General features: G+C 30.4%; 1 protein-coding gene across 1 annotated transcript in view; it reads right to left on the bottom strand.

Annotated features, from left to right (window-relative positions):
- The window catches only part of LOC126742453 (uncharacterized), a 1,408,556-nt gene that overhangs the window by 254,470 nt on the left and 1,130,923 nt on the right, over positions 1–23,163 (bottom strand). Inside the window, exon 15 of the mRNA XM_050449100.1 lies at positions 17,186–17,393. Coding sequence (XP_050305057.1) covers positions 17,186–17,393 — 208 coding nt within the window. The remainder of the gene's footprint in view (positions 1–17,185; positions 17,394–23,163) is intronic.

Genomic DNA, 23,163 nt, shown 5'->3' with positions numbered 1-23,163 from the left:
TATATTAACCAATTTTTTTGTCAAAAAAATATTATACACACCCTATATACAAAAAAAACAGAAATAATCTAAGCTTATTTTCTATAGAAATTATTTAAATTATGAAGGTCGTCTTGCGAGGTAAGGTAAAAAATATAACTTCGTATTTTTACGTCCAAGTCAAACATTTATTTTGAATATAGGTCAGCAAATGCTTCCTCATTAAGATACATTTTTTTAGTACTGTTAATGCAATAAAACTGAAAAACTTATGTTATTTAATAAAAAGTTAATAAGACCTTTAAAAATACCTATTCACAATCATTGTTCAAAGTGTGTGTCCTGCACTTTGTAAAAATAGTTTACCCCAATTCATAATATGCTCACTCTCCCAATAGCAATGTTGAAATGTTTTCTATGCTTTTAAACGTATGTCGAAAATCACTTACTAAAGTATGTCGAATTCAGGAGCAAAAGATGACGACCTAGTCGATGGTACTAGAACTATTTGTAGCTATTCTGTTAGGAAAGTTAAAGTGCATTACTATATCCATTGAGACGAAAATAGAGTGAAGAGATTCTTGAGCAACACACACACTGGAAAAATCAATATTAAGGTCGCCACACAAAATTAATTTACCTTTTAAGGGTAAGGATTCTAGCAAGCTTAGTAGTTTTTGAGGGAAAGTCTGTAAGTCAGCGTCATAATATAGAGGTCGTATGTATTATGGTAAACTATGGAAAATTCAAATACTTTTTCTGATAAAAAGTTATCAAACTTAGTTACCGGTGAAAAATCGTTGTTTATAGACATAATCATAGTGCCCCCATGAGATAAATTAGTTCTATTAAATCTTGTTATAGTAGTGTAATTTTAAAAAAAAATTATATTTTGTATTCTTGAACAAAACCTTCCATTTGGGATCAATTTGACTCAAGATGTCATATAGTTCTGTAATGACAGGGTAGAGATCCGTATTCTTTTTGAGACATAAACCCAAAGCATCAACAATGTCTAAAGGAATCTGCGCTTTTTGTAACTGTGAAACCTTGTCGTGAAGGTATTTTAAAGTAGGAGAGTCACAAACATTGCAGAAAAATCTACTGTTATGGTACTTTTGATTATACAGTACCTTTGTTGTGGCCTTATCCAAACCAGTACAGGACATGCAAAAATTTCGGCGAAGCTTATATTTTTCTTTCTCCAAGATGGTCTTTAGACAGGAATCACACTTAAATTCAGCCATAATTTCTTAAGATTGATTTCAAAAATTGTCCAAATATTTAAATAAAAAATATTGTTCCGTGAACGAAAACTATTTGTAAAGCAGGAGACTGGAACTGTTTATTATCAAATCACATGTACTGCGAAAACTTGATGTTGTAGAGTTAAAGTTCAATAAATTGTGATTTTAAGGTAAAGTTTAGGTTAACAGGTACTAATTTAATCGGAAATCAAAACTAATGTTTATACAGGAAGCAAATCAAAACTATTTATACCGAAAGCACACGTACAGCAAAATTTCGCGTCGCGTCTGGTCAAAAACAGAAAGACAAATCAAAGTCAAAACAAAACTTATCAACCCTCAGAGCCGACGAGCGAAGACACAACCGTCTCGTACGACTACCAATGATCGAATGTTATTTTGTTAGTCTTTAGGTCTCTTAACTGTGTTTGTATGTGTTGAAGTCTCTGCTGTATACTAAACAGTGTAAGGGTCAGTTTCAAACTCACAGGGATGTCTATGACTACAGCACTCGTGCAAAAAGCAGTTTGTGGAGGTGTCAGGATAGTCCAAGATGCTGGGCTATTAAGTTTTTTAATGTATTACCAGAAATAACTAAGGTTTTCCTAATCAAAAGTCTAACTAAGCATTATCTAATAAACAATGCATTCTAGTCTTTTAACGGGTACTCTAATTCAGATTTTAATCTGTTGTAGATTCCGTTGTTTTTAGTCTGTATCTTACGTGAAAAATATTATTTGCAATTGTTTTAAAAAACCCTTTTACGTAATTTCTTCTTAATTAATATTATTTTATCCTTTTTGACGTATGTAAACTGTATAAGTTATAGAGTTATAGAGTAGAGTATTTTAAGTTTATATGAAGTTATAGAGTATTAAGTATTAGAATACCAAATTAAATAAGTTTTCTATATGACACTCGATCTACTTGATGTGGTCCGAATATCTTACTAAAAAGTCCATAAACTATAAAATTATTATTGCTTATGTAAAAATAAAAAATAACTGGCATAATAATCGGAACATATAATTTAAACGTGGAGGCATTTAATAATTATTGTGAAAATTTTCGTCACAGTTTTAATCTTCTTCCGAAGATATTAACATCGTTAGCGAAACACGTGTCGAAAGTAAAATTAAGAGTTTTGGTTAGTCGTAAAATTCGTGATTTGAGCGTTACACCAAAGGTTATAAGTAAAAAACTATTTCGTCTTATTATCAATATAAAATATAAATATATGCATATCTCGATAAAGAGCCACATTCATAAGATATTTTTGAATTTATATATATACTTGAATTTAGTTAAACAATATACATACCTCAATATAATAAATAAAGTAATATTCCCTTTTGTACCTCACGAGACACCTTGCATAATATAAGAGTATAAGAAATAAACTAAAATGGAAAATTCAATAATACATTTATTTAATATTATATAGGGAGAACAAATAAAGTAGATATTGCACTAATAATTTTTGTTACTGTTGCAATATTTCCTATATCACAACAACCTGAATATTTTTAAGTACTCCTATCAATTTTTGCAAAAATAAACGCATCGATCGATAATTTTGTTGTTGTTTTTACGGTAAATTTAAAAAGATTTAAAGAGGAAATAGAAAAAAAGGAGGTACTTGCTGACTTGTTGGCTTCTTAGGCGAAAGTAACTAAGATACACTGAACTGGCGCAATAAATTGTCATCATTGGACAAAGTACTTACTTACCCAGAAACACGTGTCGGTTTTTTTTTGCTTTGCGACTTACGGAATGTCCTAATGAGAACCTATCCTTTTACTTTATATTTTAAGCATGTCAAATGCTCAAAATGCTCTTTTCTATAAGACCATTTGGTAATTACGATTATTTTCTTTGGGTCGTAACTCCCAAATAGCTAATAATCTACATCTGAAAATATTTTAAGTTACGATATTCTAGTAAATTTAATTAATAAAAGCAAAATAATCAAAGTATTATTAAAAAAAAATATTTTTAAAGTCTTTGCTCTCTTTTGTTTTTTTAATTATCAGATTACTCGGAAAGTCAGTCAACGGATACCCAGTATATAAAGGGTCATTTTCGAAATTAGAAGGGTTAAACCGAACCCTTAGGTCCATTAGTGTTAAAAACAGATTAAGTAACGCCTCAAAGAGACTAAAGGAACAAAGAGAATGAGAGAAAGTGAGTAGAGAAATAGAGGTGCTACCGCTACATTTTAGAAAGTTCCTTTATATGTTTTTTATTTAGTTATTTCAAAAAGGTTATTCATTTAAATGTACTTTTTGAGGTCTAATTTAGTACATATTTGTTTGATTAGTTTACCTTTTCGGCTCTAGATACCTTATTTATATTTTAAAGCTTTCCTGGTAGATAATGCTATGGTATAAAAGGGAAAATAGAACATAACATTTGTTAAAATGGAACTTTTATAGACCTGGATTAATGTTTTAACGCATTAATTATTAGCTTGCACCAAAATACTTGTTTTAAAACAGGGGAAAACACTTATAATGGAATGAAACCATTCCTTTTTCATAATATATATCAGAATGCTGTTTTGCAGTTCTAGGCTTACAATAAGTGGAGAATAAGCAAAATTCTACGATCAGAAAGATTTGTTGCCTAAGCTGCTATATAAAGGGATGGTCATACGAATGTAGAGATTTATATGTATATCTTTTTTCGACTTAAATAGTTTACCTTTTTAACTCCAGATACCTCAATAGATATTTTAAAGCATGATTCTTAGATGGCGCCATAAAATAAAAGTGAAAACGAAACATTATTCGTTTGAAGATAAGTTGCCTTTTTTGAAATTAATGTCTTGAAACATGTTTTTTTTAAGGCGTTACACATTGGTTTTTTTCATTTCGACGCAAGGCATAGGAGCGGGAGGGATATTTCTACACTGATTACAAAATGAAGCTATTTCTCTTTTAAAAACTACTAAAATGTACGTTTTTTGTAACAGACACACACAGAGTCCTAAAACAATAAAATGGCAGTATAAATATAAAGCTACTTTAATAAAAATGTAAGGTAACACACACTATTAAAACGAGCTTTCGAGGTACATCACGTATCTCGTTTAAAGAAATAAAGTTTCTGATGGAAAATTCATACGCCGACATCTATAACATTCCTTAAATAATAGCAAGTTTCTCTACCTCATTGCAGAAATAACACGGTGTACAACTCTGGAATTTTTAATACGGCTTCTGCACGACTGCCTCTTTATTTTATTAACTCATAAGAAAGAACTCTTAACGTATATTTTTGTGGTACAATTTTTATTAAGATATTCTGTGAAGTAAGAAAGTAAAAAAAAAAAGATTAAAATTATTAAGACTCGGCATATTTAAAAAAAAAAAATCTTTCAGAAAAAATCTTTTTTTTTCATCTACAGTATTTTTATTTTAAATAAGAGAATGATTTAAAATTTTTAAGTTAGTTCAAATTGTTTTTAATAGCACTACGAAATGAAAAAGATAAACAAGAGAATATCTAAATCTATCAGAATAGAGTCACAGAAGTACAAAAATGAACAAATCCGACTAATAATCGAAGATAAAATTAAACAATGGCAGAAAAAATTATAAAATTAAAAAAAATGGAACTATCTGCAGCGACAGAGAAGAATTGTTAAGGATTCTATACAGAATTGTATAATAGTCGGCAAAACCTTGATTAGCAACAAATAGAAAACTTGGATAACTCTAAAAAAGGAGTAGTTAACCAAGGATCGAAAGAAATGCTAAATATAACAGATGAAATATGAAACGCACTAAAGAAAATAAAAATAAATAAAGCTCCAACAGAATTTTAGAGACAGACTTTTAGAAAACATAAAAGGAACTGTTTAGCTTCCAACCAAGGAGAATCACCTACAGGTTGGCACAATGCGTTAACTATTTTAATACATAAGAAGGGCGATCCAACAGATCTTGAAAACTAGCCACCATAAACCTGTAAAACCACCTCTACAAACTATTAAAAAGAAAAATAGCAAATCGACTAGAAAGAAAATTGAACTTTTATTAACCTAATAAATAAGTGCGTTTTAAGATAAACTTTAGCACTAACGACCATTTTCACTGCATAAAAAGCCCTATAGAAAAATTCGTTTAAAATAACCGATCCCTGATTCTGACTTTGACCAAACATACAATATAATCAAAACAAACAGAATAATGAAAACGCTGGAGTAAAGTAGCATCAATTACGGAAATTCTAAGCTGATTAAATATATATACAGCAATATTATTATGACTATAATATTGCATAAAGATACAAAATGTATAAAAGTTAAAAATGAAATAAGAGAAGGAGACACATCATCTCCCAAATTATCTTTCTGAAACATGCTTTCATCCAGGTAAATCGAGCCCTCAGAGAAAACTGTTATGACAGCGAAATGCTCTCCCGCCTGCTATTTGCTAATGATATAGTTCTAATAACATAAAACTTGGGCGAGATAAGAACTATGATTACCGAGTTAAATGCCATTTGCAAAAAAGTATGTTTATACATGAACTTTGGAAATATGCAATTCATGATAAATTTAATACCAAGTGATAACCTTAAGGTCAGTAGTAACTAAATATGAAATTCAAATTGCCAGAGATAACTTAATCCTGCTGTATATGGAGTTCTATTAAAAATCTTTATGAGCAACATATCAAAACACCTAAAAAAATAAGAAGGACATGTGGTGCTACAAATGTTATCGAACGCATCATATGGCTTAAGTGGAACTGGATGTACCATATGACCAAAATTACTAATGGGCGATGGACCAAAATAATGCTAAAGTATAGACCACGAGCTGACAAAAGGAATAGAATGAGATCACCTACACCATGGAGAGACGATGTGAACAATTTCGACAACTACCTAGACTCTAGAGGAAGCTAAGAACCAAGTAGTATACAAGGTGTCTGCTATAAAAACCGCCAAACTTTAAAAGGTGATTAAGCAAGTCATTCGCAACAAAAAAGTCGTATAACTTTTCTTTAAAAAGTTGTTAGTTCTTCTGGTATTTAACATTTTTTGATTTTACCAAATTTCTTTGTTTTTTTTTTCCATATAAACAAGAATATGATATACTATCTGAAAGAGAATTAAATTTGCTATAAGATATTTAAGTTTTTGAGTAATTTTTTATACCAAGTGTTATTAGAAGTTAAATGTGACATTTGGAAATGTGCAAAATTAGTGGTATCTTCTTCGTTGTCGTTTTTCTAAAATTTGGTAAATAGGAACATGTTTTTTTTTCAGCAAAAGCTACTGCATTTAATATGCTTTCCAATGATATACTTACTTTTGTGATAGCTATTTGTTTTCATAGCAATATCATGGGCTAAAGAAAGAAAACCGCAAAAATTAAAAATTTTCAAATTTTATATTTCTTGATTGACCAAAATGAAAAAATCGAAATTTCATTAAACAAACCTAAAATTATAACAATTGTTTAAAATGTCTTCCCTCTTGTTCAATACATTTGATGCATCTTCTTCTGACATTATCAATAACCCGTTCAAGTTCAACGCGTTTTTGTCGCATTTCATTGTAACACACTAATTCGATTAATTAGTTCTTCTCGAGTATTAATGTTAATACTATAAAAATTAGATTTTATTGTGCCCTAGACATAAAAGTCAATAAGCGTCAAAGGTCAGGGCTTCTGGGCGGCCATCTTACCGGACCGTATCTTCCGATCCATTTCTCCCCAAAGCATTGATTTAAGGAATTTTGCACAATTCTGCCATTATGAGCTGGGCATCCATCCATTTGAAACCAAAGTTCCTGTCTAGCGGCTAAGGGAATTTCTTCCAGAAAGTCAACAAGGTAATTTTTTAATAAATTTGAAAACTCATTGGAATTGAGCCGATTGAAGTATTACAGGCCCGAAAAGGCGACCTCTCATTAATCCTATCCATACGTTGGCTCTTATCTCATTCCGGCTCTTGTAAATGTTGCTTCATCTGACTGTCATCATCTCATCATCAGACGCTTTTTTTTGTAGAAGTGTTCCCACAGCGTCTAAACCCTTCTGCAAATGTACTTCTATGGGATTGCCGTCTATTAGGAAAATGAAGCGCATACTCCCTTGCTCCCTGTTGCAAGCGCATACTCCCTTTCGCGAGTTTCCATTTGCGACACCGTAAATAAATAAGATGTCTCGATATATAATGTTTGTGAAACTAGGCATTATTTTTTTAAGCACGTTTAAATCAAATTACTTATTTAACTACTTTAAGTCGAAGTGAAAACTTAATGACAGTTCTTGTCAAATTGAAAATATCTATGCTTTTGTTTAAAAATTAAGTAATAAATGGTTAGGTGAATTTCCTTCTTTTGTGGATTCATTGCTATTTACAACAGAAGGAAAACCTGCCTTTTTTCTTAAAGAATGAATATCGCGATATGTTATTTGTTTAAGGCTTCTCTAATGGAAATTTGTAAAGTTGTTGTGTTAGGAAATCTACAAGTACTCACCGCATTGGTGCTCAAAAGATCAAGAAATATAAAATTTGAAAATTCTCGTTGGTGGTAATTTTTGTGGTTTTCTTTTTTTGCCCATAATATTGCTGTGAAAATAAATAGCTATCGCAAAAGTAAGTATATCATTGGAAAGCATAATAAATGCAGTAGTTTTTGATGAAAAGAAAACATGTCCCTATTTACCAAATTTTAGAAAAACGGCTACGAAGAAGATACCACTAATTTTGCACATTTCCCAAATGTAACATCTAACTTCTGATAACACCCGGTATAAAAAATTACTCAAAAACTTAAATATATCCATCTTATAGCAAATTTAATTCTCTTTCAGATGGTATATCTAAATTTTATGTAGTAGTAAGAATAACGGAGACATTCTTGTTTATATAAAAAAAAAACAAAGAAATTTGATAAAATTAAAAAATGTTAAATACCAGATACAATTTTTTGAAAAAATGTGAGACGACTTTTTTATTGCAGATGACTTGTTTAATCACTTCTTAAAGTTTGGCGGTTTTTATAGTAGATAGCCTGTATAAGCCCGTAGAATAGTAGTTGTTGTTAACTTACACTTGATAACGGTTGGAGATATACACCAACCGAAACGTCGTTTTAAATTTAAAAATAAAGGTATTGCAAGTTTGGAGATTTAGTCCAGGCGAATTGTACCAATTTTAAGCAAAAAAGGAAAAAATTGTTATCCGGAAACTAACGACGGGAAAAGGTTTGGGGGGGGGGTATCAGGAACGAGAAAAAAATTCATGCAGGAGCAGGTTAAGGGAAGTAAAGTTTTGGGGGGGGTGAAAAGGGGTGAAAAATTGTATCTTTTCGATTTGCGGCGAAAGTTGACGTCAAAGAAAAAAATGTATAATGGAAAAGTTGTAGAGAATAAAAAAATCTACAACTTTTATAGAGGCCACTTTGTGACATAACCTCAAAATTACCAAGAAAATCGCGAAAAATTGCTGTTTTTTAATTTTTTTGTTTTTTATTTTTCATTTTCGGACAAACATACTGATTTTGATCAAACTTGGCAAAAAAGATACTTTTATGTGTCCTTAAAAACCACAAATTTTTTCAGACCGAAATATTGAAAGTTTTCCGAGATATTAAGTTTTAAAAAAAAACTGACGTTTTTTTCAATTAAAATTTGTCCTTCAAAAAATCGTCGTAGGAGGTTCATCCAGGTCTCATTTTGTTTGTTTTTTTACCTACTTTCAGATAAAATAAGAAAAAAATAGACTTGCCATTTAAAAATGTGCTCAAAAATGCAAAAAACTAAAAAAAAAATTTTTTCAAAAAAATTTTTACAATAATTGTTAGGAATTTGTTTAAATTTTTTTAAAAACAAAAAATCTGATTACACCATTGAATTCTACGGGAAAAAGTACAAACAAACATATATTTTGTTATTTGATCGTAAAGTTAATTTCTTGATAATATTACTATAAACATTCGATTGCATTGATATACTTAATACTCCGGCCACTAAGGGGCGTGGGATCTCATTGATTTTACTATTTTTACGATTAAATTTCACATTACTTAATATTTTACAATGTGCTGAGTCTATTTTCGGAGGTTACTGTGCCCAAATTCGCTTTCTTCAAGGCCGTATGACTAAATTTTTGGCAAAATAGACAGTTTTTCCTAATTTTCCAAAAAAAATTAATACATTATCGGCTTACCAACTTATAATAATGCATTTTAATATTTTTAAAATTGAAATAATCTATCACAGTATTTGATTGGATGGTATAACAGAAAAAATACACAATAAATTTTATGAAAAAAAGGAATGTTTGAAATTATTTATTATTAAATGTATTACAATCAATGTGTTTTATTAAAGTAAATAATTAAAATTATCATTTTCTTATCTAAGATATTTTTTTATTGACTTTATTTATAAAAATCTATTAAGCTAATCTCGGTCTTTTCACTAAATTCATCGCTGCATCGTCATCCTTTAATTGATCGTTTGATTCTATTTCTTCTTGATCATCATTCAAATCTTCTCCATCGCTAAATTGCTCAGACTCTACATTTTCTTGATCCAAGGAAGTACTTGGTTGCTCGAATGCATGCACAGTGTCTTCAGAATCACTAACATCATCTTCAATTTCTTGTACGTTGGAGCATTTTCCTGTGTGTTCACATTGTGTGCACAATACGGTGTATTTCAAACCGTGTTTATGACATCCACAACGGTTGCTTGAACAATTTGTTTTGCAACTACAAGATATTTTTTTTAATAGCTCTTCAGGTATTAGTGAGATGTCTGTAAAACGAGGCACGAGCATTTTAGAGTTATTCACAGCTACTTCTTTCCAGCCCCACTTCGTCGCATTCATTTCATTTCCAAGCCACTTTTGAAGCTGATAATACGGTTTGTATGAGTGTTTTGTAGGTGCTCCAATAGTTGGTGGTAATTTTTCTAATTGAAAGGTTGTCTTTGCAGTCAATACTTTGTATCGCTGAAATATTTAATCGTCTAGAGATGATGTGGCATCCTTAGCGTTATAAACTGATGCAATTAAAGCGCAACCATTTCGAGTTCTTGGATCTGTATTGGGCTCGTAAAAGGGTTTTATTAAATCTGATAAGTTCCGAGTTTAGTAAGCAAATCGACCGTGGTTTTTTTACCTTTACCTGCAAAACTAGATATGGTATCGCATCCAGTGAAGCAATGTAAAAAAGCGACAATAGACCGATAACATTCAAACTTAAAACTGTTTGAAGAGTAAATACTGTCACTTACATTGCCTCCTCCTGCTTTAAGGAAAAAAAATCGGTGCATTTGTCGAATTGAATTGATTCAACAAAACTAAAAGGTCGATATCTTGGCCAACTACAACAACAGTTTTTTTATATTCGTCAACTCCTGTTGCGGAGTTTTTAATTTTGTGGCTATCAGCGATCTCTACTGCTGTCTTTATAATCATAGCATCTGCATCTTCTTCTGCTTGTTGAACTGTATAGCCTTTAAACTTCAATGCTGAAGATAACTGCTTTATCAATTCAATTTTATTTTTATCGTTTGAAAAAAATTTATCTTGAGCAATTGTTATTTTTGTGTGAGATTCAAGACGAAAAGAAGGAAAGTTTGAAGAACTTTTTCATCTTAAACGTTCCATTACTTTTGTCGAAACTGCAGTGGAATGTTCTTCACCTGCCTCATCGTCTATGTACCCATCAAATACGAAGCAGCTGTTTTCGGCATAATGATTTCTTACAAAAGCCAGGTATTTGTTGATAATAACTTCAACCGTATAATTTTTTACCCAAACAACTTTACGGATGAAGTAGCCACTATCGATAATATGTATTACATTTTCGGTACTAGGGAAAACTTTAATAGTCGTGAAGTAATCAAACAGTTGCGATTTAACATTTTTCCTGAAACCGTTTTCGATAAAAAGTAATAGCGGGAACGGAGCCAGTTTAAACTTCAGATAGTTTTTCATGTCAGCTGTGCTACTTATGTTAACGCATAACCGTTGAAATAATAATAATGGATTTATCGCAACCGTTTCATCACTTACTTTTATTGATGATTGAACACTTTTCAGTGATAAGACTCTGTTTTTTCTTGTAAATTTGACACTTTCAAAATCCTTATCTATTATCGATTTGTTTGACATCATACCCATTTCGTATGCTTTGTGGCAGTTGATAGAATCATTTCCAACAATACCAGAAAATATAGACATAATATTTGTCGACTCTGGAAATGGATTATATCTCTTGAAAAATTTTAATAATTTATCAAGATCTATAGCATCTCTCTTGATCCTACTGTCTGTCGAATTAACATGTTGTTCAGAAGTTAAATAAGAAACGTTGCAAAGTTTTCCATTTCGTTGCAAACTTCATATATATATATATATATATGTACATTTATATGTGTATATATAATATTGGATAGCTAAACGACCTTCGAAATTTCAGTGGTTCTCAGTTGTAATCTCGGTAGCTATCCTATTCAAAAAACCAAAATTAATTTTTTTTTTAAATTTACAACCTAACAAAGTATTTTAGGGAAAAATTATTAAGAATATAAAATGTGTAGAACTAAAAAATTTGTGAAAATAGCTTCAGTGGTAAGCCGATAATGTATTATTTTTCTGGAAAATTAGGAAAAAACTGTCTATTTTGCCAAAAATTCAGTCATACGGCCTTGAAGAAAGCGAATTTGGGCACAGTAACCTTCGAAAATAGACTTAGCATATTGTAAAATAATAAGTAATGTGAAATTTAATCGTAAAAATAGTAAAATCAATGAGATCCCACGCCCCTTAGTAGCCGGAGTATTAGGTATATCAATGCAATCGCATGTTTATAGTAATATTATCAAGAAATTAACTTTACGATCAAATAACAAAATATATTGTATTTTTTCCCGTAGAATTCAATGGTGTAATCAGATTATTTGTTTTTAAAAAAATTTAAACAAATTCTTAACAATTATTGTAAACATTTTTTTGAAAAAAAAAATTTTGTAGTTTTTTGCATTTTTGAGCACATTTTTAAATGGCAAGTCTATTTTTTTAATTTTATCTGAAAGTAGATAAAAAAACAAACAAAATGAGACCTGGATGAACCTCCTACGACGATTTTTTGAAGGACGAATTTTAATTGAAAAAAACGTAATTTTTTTTTAAAAACTTAATATCTCGGAAAATTTTCAATATTTCGGTCTGAAAAATTTTGTGGTTTTTAAGAACACATGAAAGTATCTTTTTGCCAAGTTTGATCAAAATCAGTATGTTTGTTCAAAAATGAAAAATAAAAAACAAAAAAATTAAAAAACAGCAATTTTTCGCGATTTTCTTGGAAATTTTGAGGTTATGTCACAAAGTGGCATTTATAAAAGTTGTAGATTTTTTTATTATCTACAACTTTTCCATTATACATTTTTTTCTTTGACGTCAACTTTCGCCGCAAATCGAAAAGGTACAATTTTTCCCCCCTTTTCACCCCCCCAAAACTTTACTTCCCTTAATCTGCTCCTGCATGAATTTTTTTCTCGTTCCTGATACCCCCCCCCCAAACCTTTTCCCTTCGTTAGTTTCCGGATAACAATTTTTTCCCTAAAAAGTACAATTCGCCTAGACTAATTATTATTACTAAGCTCAGAACCGACAGAACTAAATTAATTTAGGACAGGCATATCTTTAATTTTAGATGCAAAAGGCTGAATGATGATGTTCAGTGGTGATCAAGATCACCAAAGGGAAACATATAGACGAGATGGATATAGAGAACGTGCGTTCCATTCAATTGAGTTTATCTCTACCTCTCTATTATTCTCTGTAAGAGGCATACTTCAAAGAATTCAATTTATAGAGAATCCTATATTTTTAAATGGATTTACAGTATTATTTTTAGACACTTTTAGACACTTGTGGGTGGTTCATTAGTAACGTCATATTATAACGGATTAATTATTAATAACATTATAATTTTCAAAAAAAATGATTCTTCCATCCATTTTAGGAAAATAAATCTCCTAAAAACGTTAGAAAAAATAGATATTAATAACAGCCCAGATAATATTAAAGACATATTTATAAAATTTGTTATCTATGCATCAAAATGCATTTTCTGATGTACAATATTTATTACTTCTGCTAATGGCATTCTTCTGGTAAGTATTTTTTGACCAAATTTGGTCTCACGTTTTTTTTTTTAGTCCGACGCATGGTTTTCTCCTTAAAAAAAGTCGTTTTTGCTTTAGGATCAATTTCCTCCAAAAATCCTATAAAATGTTATAGTAAAAAAATAATAGTGCATCGACTGAAAGCAAATGCAGAAATCAGATTTATTTTAAGATGAATGAAAATGTAAAAATATTATGAAAATGAAAATGTATTAAATATTTCTTGTCAGATTTACTGTTTTTGAAAACATAAATCTAGTTATCCTGGAATAAATGTCAATACCTGTCTACAGAAACGTCAATAGCTATTAACATGAAGTAAATTGTTGCTGTTAAAAACTATAACTCGTCATTCATTTAATTTTTATGTGTGTTATTAAATTATAAGCTATTTTTTTTAAATTTTAGTAAATTTAATAAATAATCCAAATACGGAAATTATAAAAATGCAATACCCCGTCGACGGGAATACAATAGAAGACAGATGCCTTTATCAGACAAGATTATCTACTTAAATCTTGCCAAATGGCCGTAAATAATGTCAAATATTTATCGAAGACTTAAAACTGGTAATTTCAAGAAAGGTAAACTTGGAATCGTCAGAACTCATGAAATTACGGATACAGCTGCAAGGCATCAAAGAACACCCTGAGATTAAATATCTGTTATAAAATTGTTTAAAGAGCTTCAATTGCTTGATAAAGTTCTTCTAGTAGGAAGTTTGAGTTAAACATTTTATTCACTGACAAGGCAAACTTTTCTTGTAATGCTATTTAAGATTTGTATAACATTATATATAGATGGAAGAAAACCCCCATGCTGAAACCCTTTTTCAACAGCAATTTTCGAAAATATAAGTAGAAATTATTGGTAATTAAGCTCATAGACTAGGACTTTAACAAATAGCATTAAACAAGTATGTAGTATGCGTTTATCGGGAGTTTAACCATCCCCTATGTATACACAGATAATTGAATACAGGATATCCTATACCTGTATTCAACTATTCAAAAAATAGTTATATTTAAGTAATAATATTTAAACTTTATTGCAATATAAATTGATAATTCTATATTGCACAATTAAAGATTTTCTATGCATAATATTAATGGACTTAATATTTATTTCTTTTGTGAATATACAAGTTTCCTAAAATGCAAAAAATTCAATTTTTTTTAATGGTAATTTTTCTTAATGAATTAGTTAATTTTAATCTGATTTAATTAAAACCTTAAATTCATAAAAAGAAAATTAAATAAAATATAAGACTATAAGGCTAGTCTATGCATAACTTAAGTGGACTTAATATCCAGTTTTTATGATCAAATTAAATATTATATAACTATATAACTATATTTTATATTTTTTTCGTAGTTAGGTTATTATTTATTATTTAACTTTGATCTCTTTTTAATTAAAATTTTAATGGACTGAAAAAAAATACATTCAGTAAATACCCCATAATTAAAGATGGTATGTAAGTTGTCCTTTAACTTCATGGGAGCTGATTGCCACTTTTATCGCTTATTTACAAGTTTTCTTAAAATTTTTTATTTTTTATGGTTAATTTTTGTATTAATTAGTTAATTTAAATTTGAGTTATTCCAAATTTAAAAAATACAACTAAAGATCAGTGTGTAGTTGACCATAAGAATAAGACATGGATTTTAATTGAGGGTGGCGTAGTCGTGCTTTGTTGCCGGTTCTCCGACGTCTAATCCGCTCTCGTGATTGGTTACTATTCGCATCTTAAAAAAATTTGACATCATGAATTTAGAATTAATCAAGGTGTTTCTTATTCGATTCCGCTCCAACTGCCTATTTTGTTTGGCGATCCGTTATACTTTACATTTTGTGGTTTGGTTTTATTGTCTTCCCTCATCAGCTGTTCAGGCTGGCTTTTATCTTGGTCAAGGATTTTCACGTGGTTGCCCGTCTTACCAATGGTAATTATTAACAGTTTATTTAATTTAAAGATAGCCAGAATAGATATCAAAAAACAAAATAGGCGTCTGAGCCGAATATATGTGAGAATCTATATACCAAATTTCAGACAAATCTGATATAAGGTTTTTCCATTTTGTACTTTTCAGGCTTTTCTTGCTTTTATCAATAACAAAACTTTATTTGATATGTTCAAGCAGTTTTAGAAGAATGGTTTCACATGCAAATTTTAACGACGTGAGGTTAGTTTGCTTTGTTTTGTTTATTTTGGAGCTTATCCAATCTACTTTAAAGAATTATCAATTCTTAAAGTATTTAATTTACAAACTATAAGTGCAGTATCATTTTATGGTTGCAAGATTTACTCAATCGTGCAAAAATTGTGGTTTGCAATTCTAATTCTTAATTTTTATGGAAAATGTGGATTAATTCTTATTTATTCAGTAAATTCCGATATTTATCAATTGTGAAAAGCTGCTGCAAGGATCTGAATTAATAACAGAAAAATACTGAACGAATATGTGTAAACTTTAATCATGTTATTAATAATAACTTTAGCATGCCAAACCAAGCAAAATTTTGATTCAGCAAGTTCAGATTATAGTTAACCGCATTATAGTTATAGTTAATCGCCGAGAGTATTATTACCACAAATGTAAACTGAGCAACAAATGATGTAGCAAAATTTACTTGAAGTATTATTATTGTTTAAAGTTTGTGTAAAAAGTGTGTGTTTCTACATATTTTTTCGGCTTAATGATTTTTATAATTACCTGCTTAAATTATAGCACAATACTTATTATGATACACTGATTCATTAACAATTACATACCCATTTTGAAAAAGTATGGGTTCATTGCATACATGTATTTGTTAGGATTGTTAGGATTTGCAAAAAATGTAACTATCAAAATAGTTAGACATATAAATTAGATCTTGTAAATAGCCTACTGAATATTTTTGATGATGGAACTTAAACTTTTTACCCAAATTTTATATTCCTTTTCTCAGTTAGATAGGAAACTAAGCTCAAGTAGCTAAATAAGAAAAACACTATATTAAAGGATAATAAATAGGTATCGGTAATAAATAATCATCGTCAGTAGTTGTCACATATTTTTTGAAAATTTAAAAATTTAGTTACAAAATATCTAAGATACTTTTAATTACACTGTGGACATGCATCTTTATATATTTGCTCATTAACATTATTCTTCCTATTAAAATTTTAAAATTATTTTTACTTTGGTCTTGCCTTACTTTGAAATACCTGTAATACCTGCATTTAAAATAAAGAATTTTGGTTAGTGGTAAACACAGATTTAACTAGCTAACGCAACTTGCGTTGGCTAGTTAAATCTGTGGTGGTAAAACTGTCTCGTAATTTGAGCAATATTAATAATACTAATTATAAAAATTGTTGAATGTCACCATCTTTATTTAATAGGTATGCTTCCACTTATATATGCCTAGAACTAGGCACTCATTCAAATATTCGATGAGTATTTCATATTTTTTCACACGAGGGAACTATAAGCTTTCATAAATCTTAAAATGGCAAAGAATTTTTTCTTTTTCAGAAATATTTATTGCAACATTTGCACGCATGCCACTGGTCAAGAAAAAAACAGTTTTGGTTTATCGGAAAATGCACTTTGATGCATATCTATATTTAGAACATACATTCAGGGAAAATTTGTTTATTAAAATGATTCCAAGGATCGCCCCTTTTAAATATTAGCTTGTCTTTAAAAATTACTCTGTATATAAAACATACATTCAAACAAAAGTAAAGCCCTTGTAAATCCAAAGCCAGGCTATCAAACAAAAATTAAAATAAACGTACCTTTCTCACAGTCAAACTCATAGGTTCTATTTTCACCAGCGGTCGCTTTTTGATTTTAACGTATTTCGCCATGCACTGTTGAATATTAAAATCCTCTACTTGACATGTAAATTTTCCCTCGTCCTGCTTTTGTGCCCTTTCAACCGCCAATAAGGCCGTATACTGGTCAGTTACGTGAGGGTCCTTTATTAGTTTTATCCACTTGTGTCTGAAACAAATACCATTAATAATAAATGAAAGATATTAGAGGAAAAAGGGCGAAGGCTGATCGTGGTCTTTTCGTTTGATGTTTACTGGTAGTAAATAATATATTATCAGATTCTTTTGATGGTAAAAGGATTGCTTTTAGATGAAAGCCAACGTAGTATTTTGTTTCTAACTGTTCTTATATAGTTATTAAGATTTTATTGAAGATTATTATTAATTAACTTTAAATTAGCAAAAAAAAAACAATTCCGTATAATATTTAAAACGTAAGAAATAGAGAACATTAACACGTTTACTGCCGTATAAACTTCAAAAAACTTTTTAAAAGGCCAGTATATTTTTTTTTCAAAATTAATGAAGAAAAGGTGTTTTTTGGCTTCTCTTATCTATTATATTTGTTTTTTGGATATCTTAAGGGTTAAAACTACCCTGAATCAAGGGTGGAGTCATCGGCCTTTCAGATACGTTTCTACGACTAGAGGCCGCATGACTCAACGTTCAAGTCATGTAATAAATTCAGTAAATTTTTTTTAAATAAAAAAATTACAACAAACAAATATATAAAAGTAATAAAAATCACGGCATTGTAAGAATTAGAACTTTGTATTTCGAAAAGAGAACAAAAAAAATCAAACAAAAATATATCTAAGTTGTAGAAACTAATAACTAAATGAAATGCAAATTAAATCTCAAAAAAAAACAAATACTAAGTAGAAACTGAGTAAACATCCATTTAAAATATAAACATAAATAAAAAAAACTTTATTTCTCAACAAAAACATAATATCACACAAACTTAAAAGTAAAAAAGTAAGTTCGCACTTACTTATAAGTATGATATATTTGAAAACAGTTTTCAAGACACAACCCCGTTTTTTTGCGTAAAAAAACGAAGTATTTTTGCGCAATTTATTCTGATAACACACTCTACATCTTTTTCTCATTTGTCGTCCTGCAGCATCTAACTGGTATTTTTCAGGAAAATGGCTAGATTTTTCTTTGGGAACTTTCTTTTCTTGGGATGCATTGACTTCAAGTCTTTCTTCTTTTTCAGCCAATAGGCTTTCTATAATGTTATGCCGAAAGTCTTAATAGTTTGGTTTCTTCTTGGTTGAATATTGGTTATACAGATGATAACTCTTGAGAAGCATTATTGATATTATATGTATACCCATCTTTTTGTACTACCTAATTGTTTTCTGTTCACTTGCATAATACGCAAGCATTTGGTCTTGCCTATCTATTCCGGATATGTACTTATTGTACATAATGATCGCTTTCGGTTTTTGTTTTTCTTCTCCTCGTCTATTTTGCACTTATACTATTTCATTATCAAATTCGGGAGAAATGAATAGAACTTGTCTCTTATCTCGCCACTTTCCATCTGTAACTCCATCGGAAGATTTGATAAGACTCTCACCTTTAGCCAATTTCTTAGAAGTAATTTCTTCTGGGTTATCCTTCCTGCTCGCTTTTAGTGTTCCAGTCACGTAAGTTCTTTTCAAAAGTAGTTCGTTAGCTAAACAAATACTATTGTAATAATTATCCATATACAATGAGTGCCCTCTTTCAAGATAATTTTTTACTAGACAAAACTCAACATTTGCAGAATGCCCCAACTCTCCTTGCATGTCCTTTTCATCTCCAGTATATATCCTCATCTTTAACACGAGGCCATTAGGTTCCGACAAAACATATAATTTTACGCCAAATTTATGCTTTTTATTTTTAATATATTGCCGGAAAAGCAATCTACCCCTCCACAAGACCATCGACTCATCTAAAGATAATTGTTAATTTGGCTAATAAATCTCACCTATTTTTTCGTTAAAAAAATCTTGTATCCATCTAATCCTCGACAAACGGTCATCGTATCCTGGCTCTCCTCGTTCCGGAATTTTGGCAAAATGTAAGCATCTTAGGATCGTCAAAAAACGATTCCTGCTCATATGGATTCTAAAACATTGAATATTGTACAACGTGTAAGTTTTCCAATAATCCTGCAGCCGGTTTATTTGTATATTGCCTATATGAAGCCATAAACCTATAAAAACTTTTAGAGTTGGAACTGTCAAAGGCTTCCAGTTCCTTATTCTTGAATTTTCTCTTGTTTTTTCACTTAAGAATAATTGCTCGGCGTATCTGTTTGTCTCAACTACGATATTTACAAAAAATTTATCCGTAAGAAACAAATTGAAAAAGGTTATTGGATCGTCAGATACTAAATTTACTTTTAGTCCAGGGTTGCCGGAAAATGGAAAATCTTTTATATTTGAGTTGTCAGTCCACATTAGAGCCTCAGGTTGATCGTCGTCGCCATATTGGGTGGTTTCAGCGGAATCAATAGGGTCTTCTACGCCAGACATCCTTGCCCTCGAATTTCCTCGTCTTCACTTGAACTCGTAGAATCAGGGTCATACTCGCTGCCACTGTCTATAAAAGGATCTTTGTCACTTTCGGAACAGTTTAATATTGTATCTAACTCCGAATCATTCAAAAAAGTCCCTTTTTCATAATCCGCAAGCTTTATTTTCAGTCTAAATGGCCCTGCCATTTCATTGTCCATTGTACTAAAGACAAAAACTTAACCTCAAAACCAATCACGCAAAAACACATTTTTATAGTTCGGTAAAAGGCCGGCGTAATATCGTATTACCCGTCCAAAGGCCGAAACTGTACTGACTGGTAAAACAACGCATTGCGCTTGACTCAACTGTTGAGTCATCGGCCTCTTTCGGAAAGTCGCCGTGAATCAATAGTCGGGTCATCGGCAGTGAACGTGTCTTTATATTTATATACATATATACAGCATTACAATATATAAGTACCACCAAATAAACTTTATTGCACGCACGACGGCATTTAGTTGTCAACCGTATAAATTTTCAGTCGGTAAATCGACTATATGAATTTAAATATCTCGCTTTTTGATTTTGTCGGCAACAGAATCAGATGACATATTGCTTTGCGTTTGCCAAGTTTAAGCTCTTGCAGTTTAAAATTGTTATTTTGTAAAATTTTCTATTGTAAATATTTCTTTAAATAGAATAACTATTGACATATATTAACATATTTTCCACTTCACCCGCGGAATATTTTGGTCTAAGGAAAACCCTTAAAATCCGCCAATGCTCTATGTTCTGATTAATGACGTATAATGACGTATATTAAAGTTTATAAAAAATATTTATTATACAGATACAGAATTTCAAGTTAATAAAACTTTTTGATATTTAGGCCATTTTGACAAGTGCTACTTGTCTTGTGTTTTGTCTGGCTTGGCACTTTATTCTGAATGAATTTACGCCTAAATTATTTCGCCTGCGAATTATGCAGATTTTACAGTCAGCCTAATCTTGAATAACAAAGCTTCTTTATGCTAAATAGATATATCAATAAGTAAAACTACGGCATTTATAATAAAGAGAATTTTTATATTATTTTCGAAACGCTGTTTCAAAAAGGCAGAGTGTAATGTGATTTTTGAACAAGTAGGATCATTGATCTGAACTTTATAAAGCAATTCTGACCAGACTCTGAGTTTTTTACCAAAATTTATTAATGTGGAAATTTATGTTTTTAATAAAAAATATGCAACATGCCATATGGCGTATGCGACAATAAATTTAATGAAATAAGCGTTTGATAAATAAATAGTTTCATGACCCGTTAATTTAACTTTAAGATACTGCAACTTGACTTTTTTGTGCAATACACGTTTTAAAAATAATTTCGACACTTAAGTCAAGATTTATATTCACCACCCTTAAGAAGTAAATGTTTTTGTTCTTTCTCATATTTGTCATTTTGTTATTTCTTTTCTTTTACCTGGAAAATTAACAGGTTAATTGTATTTAGGATAATTGCAAAAAAACACTGATCCTGCATTACTAGTAATAATTGAAAATTAAAATGGCTACTACGAAGTTGATATAATAATTTTTTACCTTATATAAGGTGGTCTAATAAGTAAAATTGAGTTAAAAAGTTGTTACGTTACTTATGTAAATTACTTAATTTAATTCATTATAAAGTTCAAAGGAAAGAATTTAAAATAAGTATAAATATATCAAACTGAATATTTTGGGGAATGTGCAGCAACGAATTGAGATAGACCCTGTTATGCCCATCCTCAACATTAATTTGACTAACTTATTGGCTTTTAATTAAAGTTCTATTGGTTTTGTGCAGTATTACTATTTCATTAATATTATATTATTCTCTACTGTAAAGTAATACTCTTGCACTTTTGAAGACGTTGTAGCCAGCTTGCTATTCGTCTCGCAAAGTTTTAAACTGAAATTCAGCAAGATTAGTTGTAAGAGTTTTCCCGCTTACTTATGTAATAACACAATTTTCTATTAACTTTAAAAATATTTTACTAATATTAGTTATAACTGGCTCGATATCTTCAAATTTTCGCGCAATGACCGTTCCAATTTTAATATTGCTAGCATCGGTATTCAAAATAAATGTTTATCCAGAAATTGGAAACGTTTAAATTAGAGGTTCTTATTATAACCTTTGAAATGCTACATTACACTAAATACCTCAATACTATTTTATTCTTCGCGAGCTTATGCAAAAATTTAGCAATGTTTCTTACAAATCTTTGTGCCATGTACAGAGGCTTAAAAAGCTTCTATTGTTAGTGTTTATTACTGAGTCATGGACATTTTTTCTTAATGCTTTTATTTTATCTGAACCAGATTCGATATGCCATTTTCTGATATTACATAGTCGAGGCATGGAACTTCCTTTTACAAGAAACAATTTTTTTTCGACTTAGAACATATTTCTTTTATACACATTCCACGTAACACAAACCACAAATGTATAAAATTACAATATTACTAAACAATAATATTATTACAAATATCAAAAAATCAGATAACAAATTATAAAAATATAACTGAAGTATTATAGTGTTGAAAGGGTATAACTAACTAACAGAGTAGCCTTTCGTAGAAATTCTCCATATCAACGGCAATATTAGCAATTTCTTCAATAATGTTCGTTTCAGGCTCCTGAATGGCTTTGGTTTAACAATGAAAAGCCTTCGCTTTAGGTAGCCCTACAAAAAGCAGTCGGAAGCCATTAGATCTGGCGACCTCGCAGGCCAGTTACTATTGCTTCATCTAGAAATAACGTGTGTCAGAAACAATCTTTGAAAAGAGTTTAATGCCGCTCTTGTGGTTTGTAACGTAGCAAAATCTTGCTTAAACCATGATTGCATTCAACCCAACCCAACCGGTTAGTCGTGGAGGTTTTGCGAATTTGAAGAAGCTGAAGTCCATGTTGAAGTCATGGAAATTTTGGCAATTTTGCTTGTTGGTATATCCGGATAAATGGAAGTCTGCCATAACAGACATTTACAAATTGTAAATATTGATCTCATTCTCAAGAAAGTTTTAGCAAAACCTAGACAATTTGGGATGTTTGTTGATTTTAGTGCTTCAATTATTTGAATTTTGTATGCGGCAAAATCTCTAGGCAATATTCGAAGTAAAAGAGTCTGGGCTGGCTTTCAATGTTATGGACTGTGTTCCACGGATTCTCTAACGCAATTGATCTTCTCAGAAGCTCTTACACTTTTTCCTGGTACCTGTGTTTGACATTGGCAGATGAACCTGTGTTTTCAAATTAACGCACCTTTTCCTTTATAGAATGAGCCGACGTAACTCTGGCGTGTCGACCAATATGAAAATAAATTTGAAAATACTGCTAGGCGGCAAATATACAGGGTATTCATTTGAAAACTTCCCACCATG

This window comes from Anthonomus grandis, chromosome 11 (assembly GCF_022605725.1).
Source record: "Anthonomus grandis grandis chromosome 11, icAntGran1.3, whole genome shotgun sequence".
Taxonomy (NCBI): domain Eukaryota; kingdom Metazoa; phylum Arthropoda; class Insecta; order Coleoptera; family Curculionidae; genus Anthonomus; species Anthonomus grandis.
This window is presented reverse-complemented; position numbering and strand designations above follow the sequence as displayed.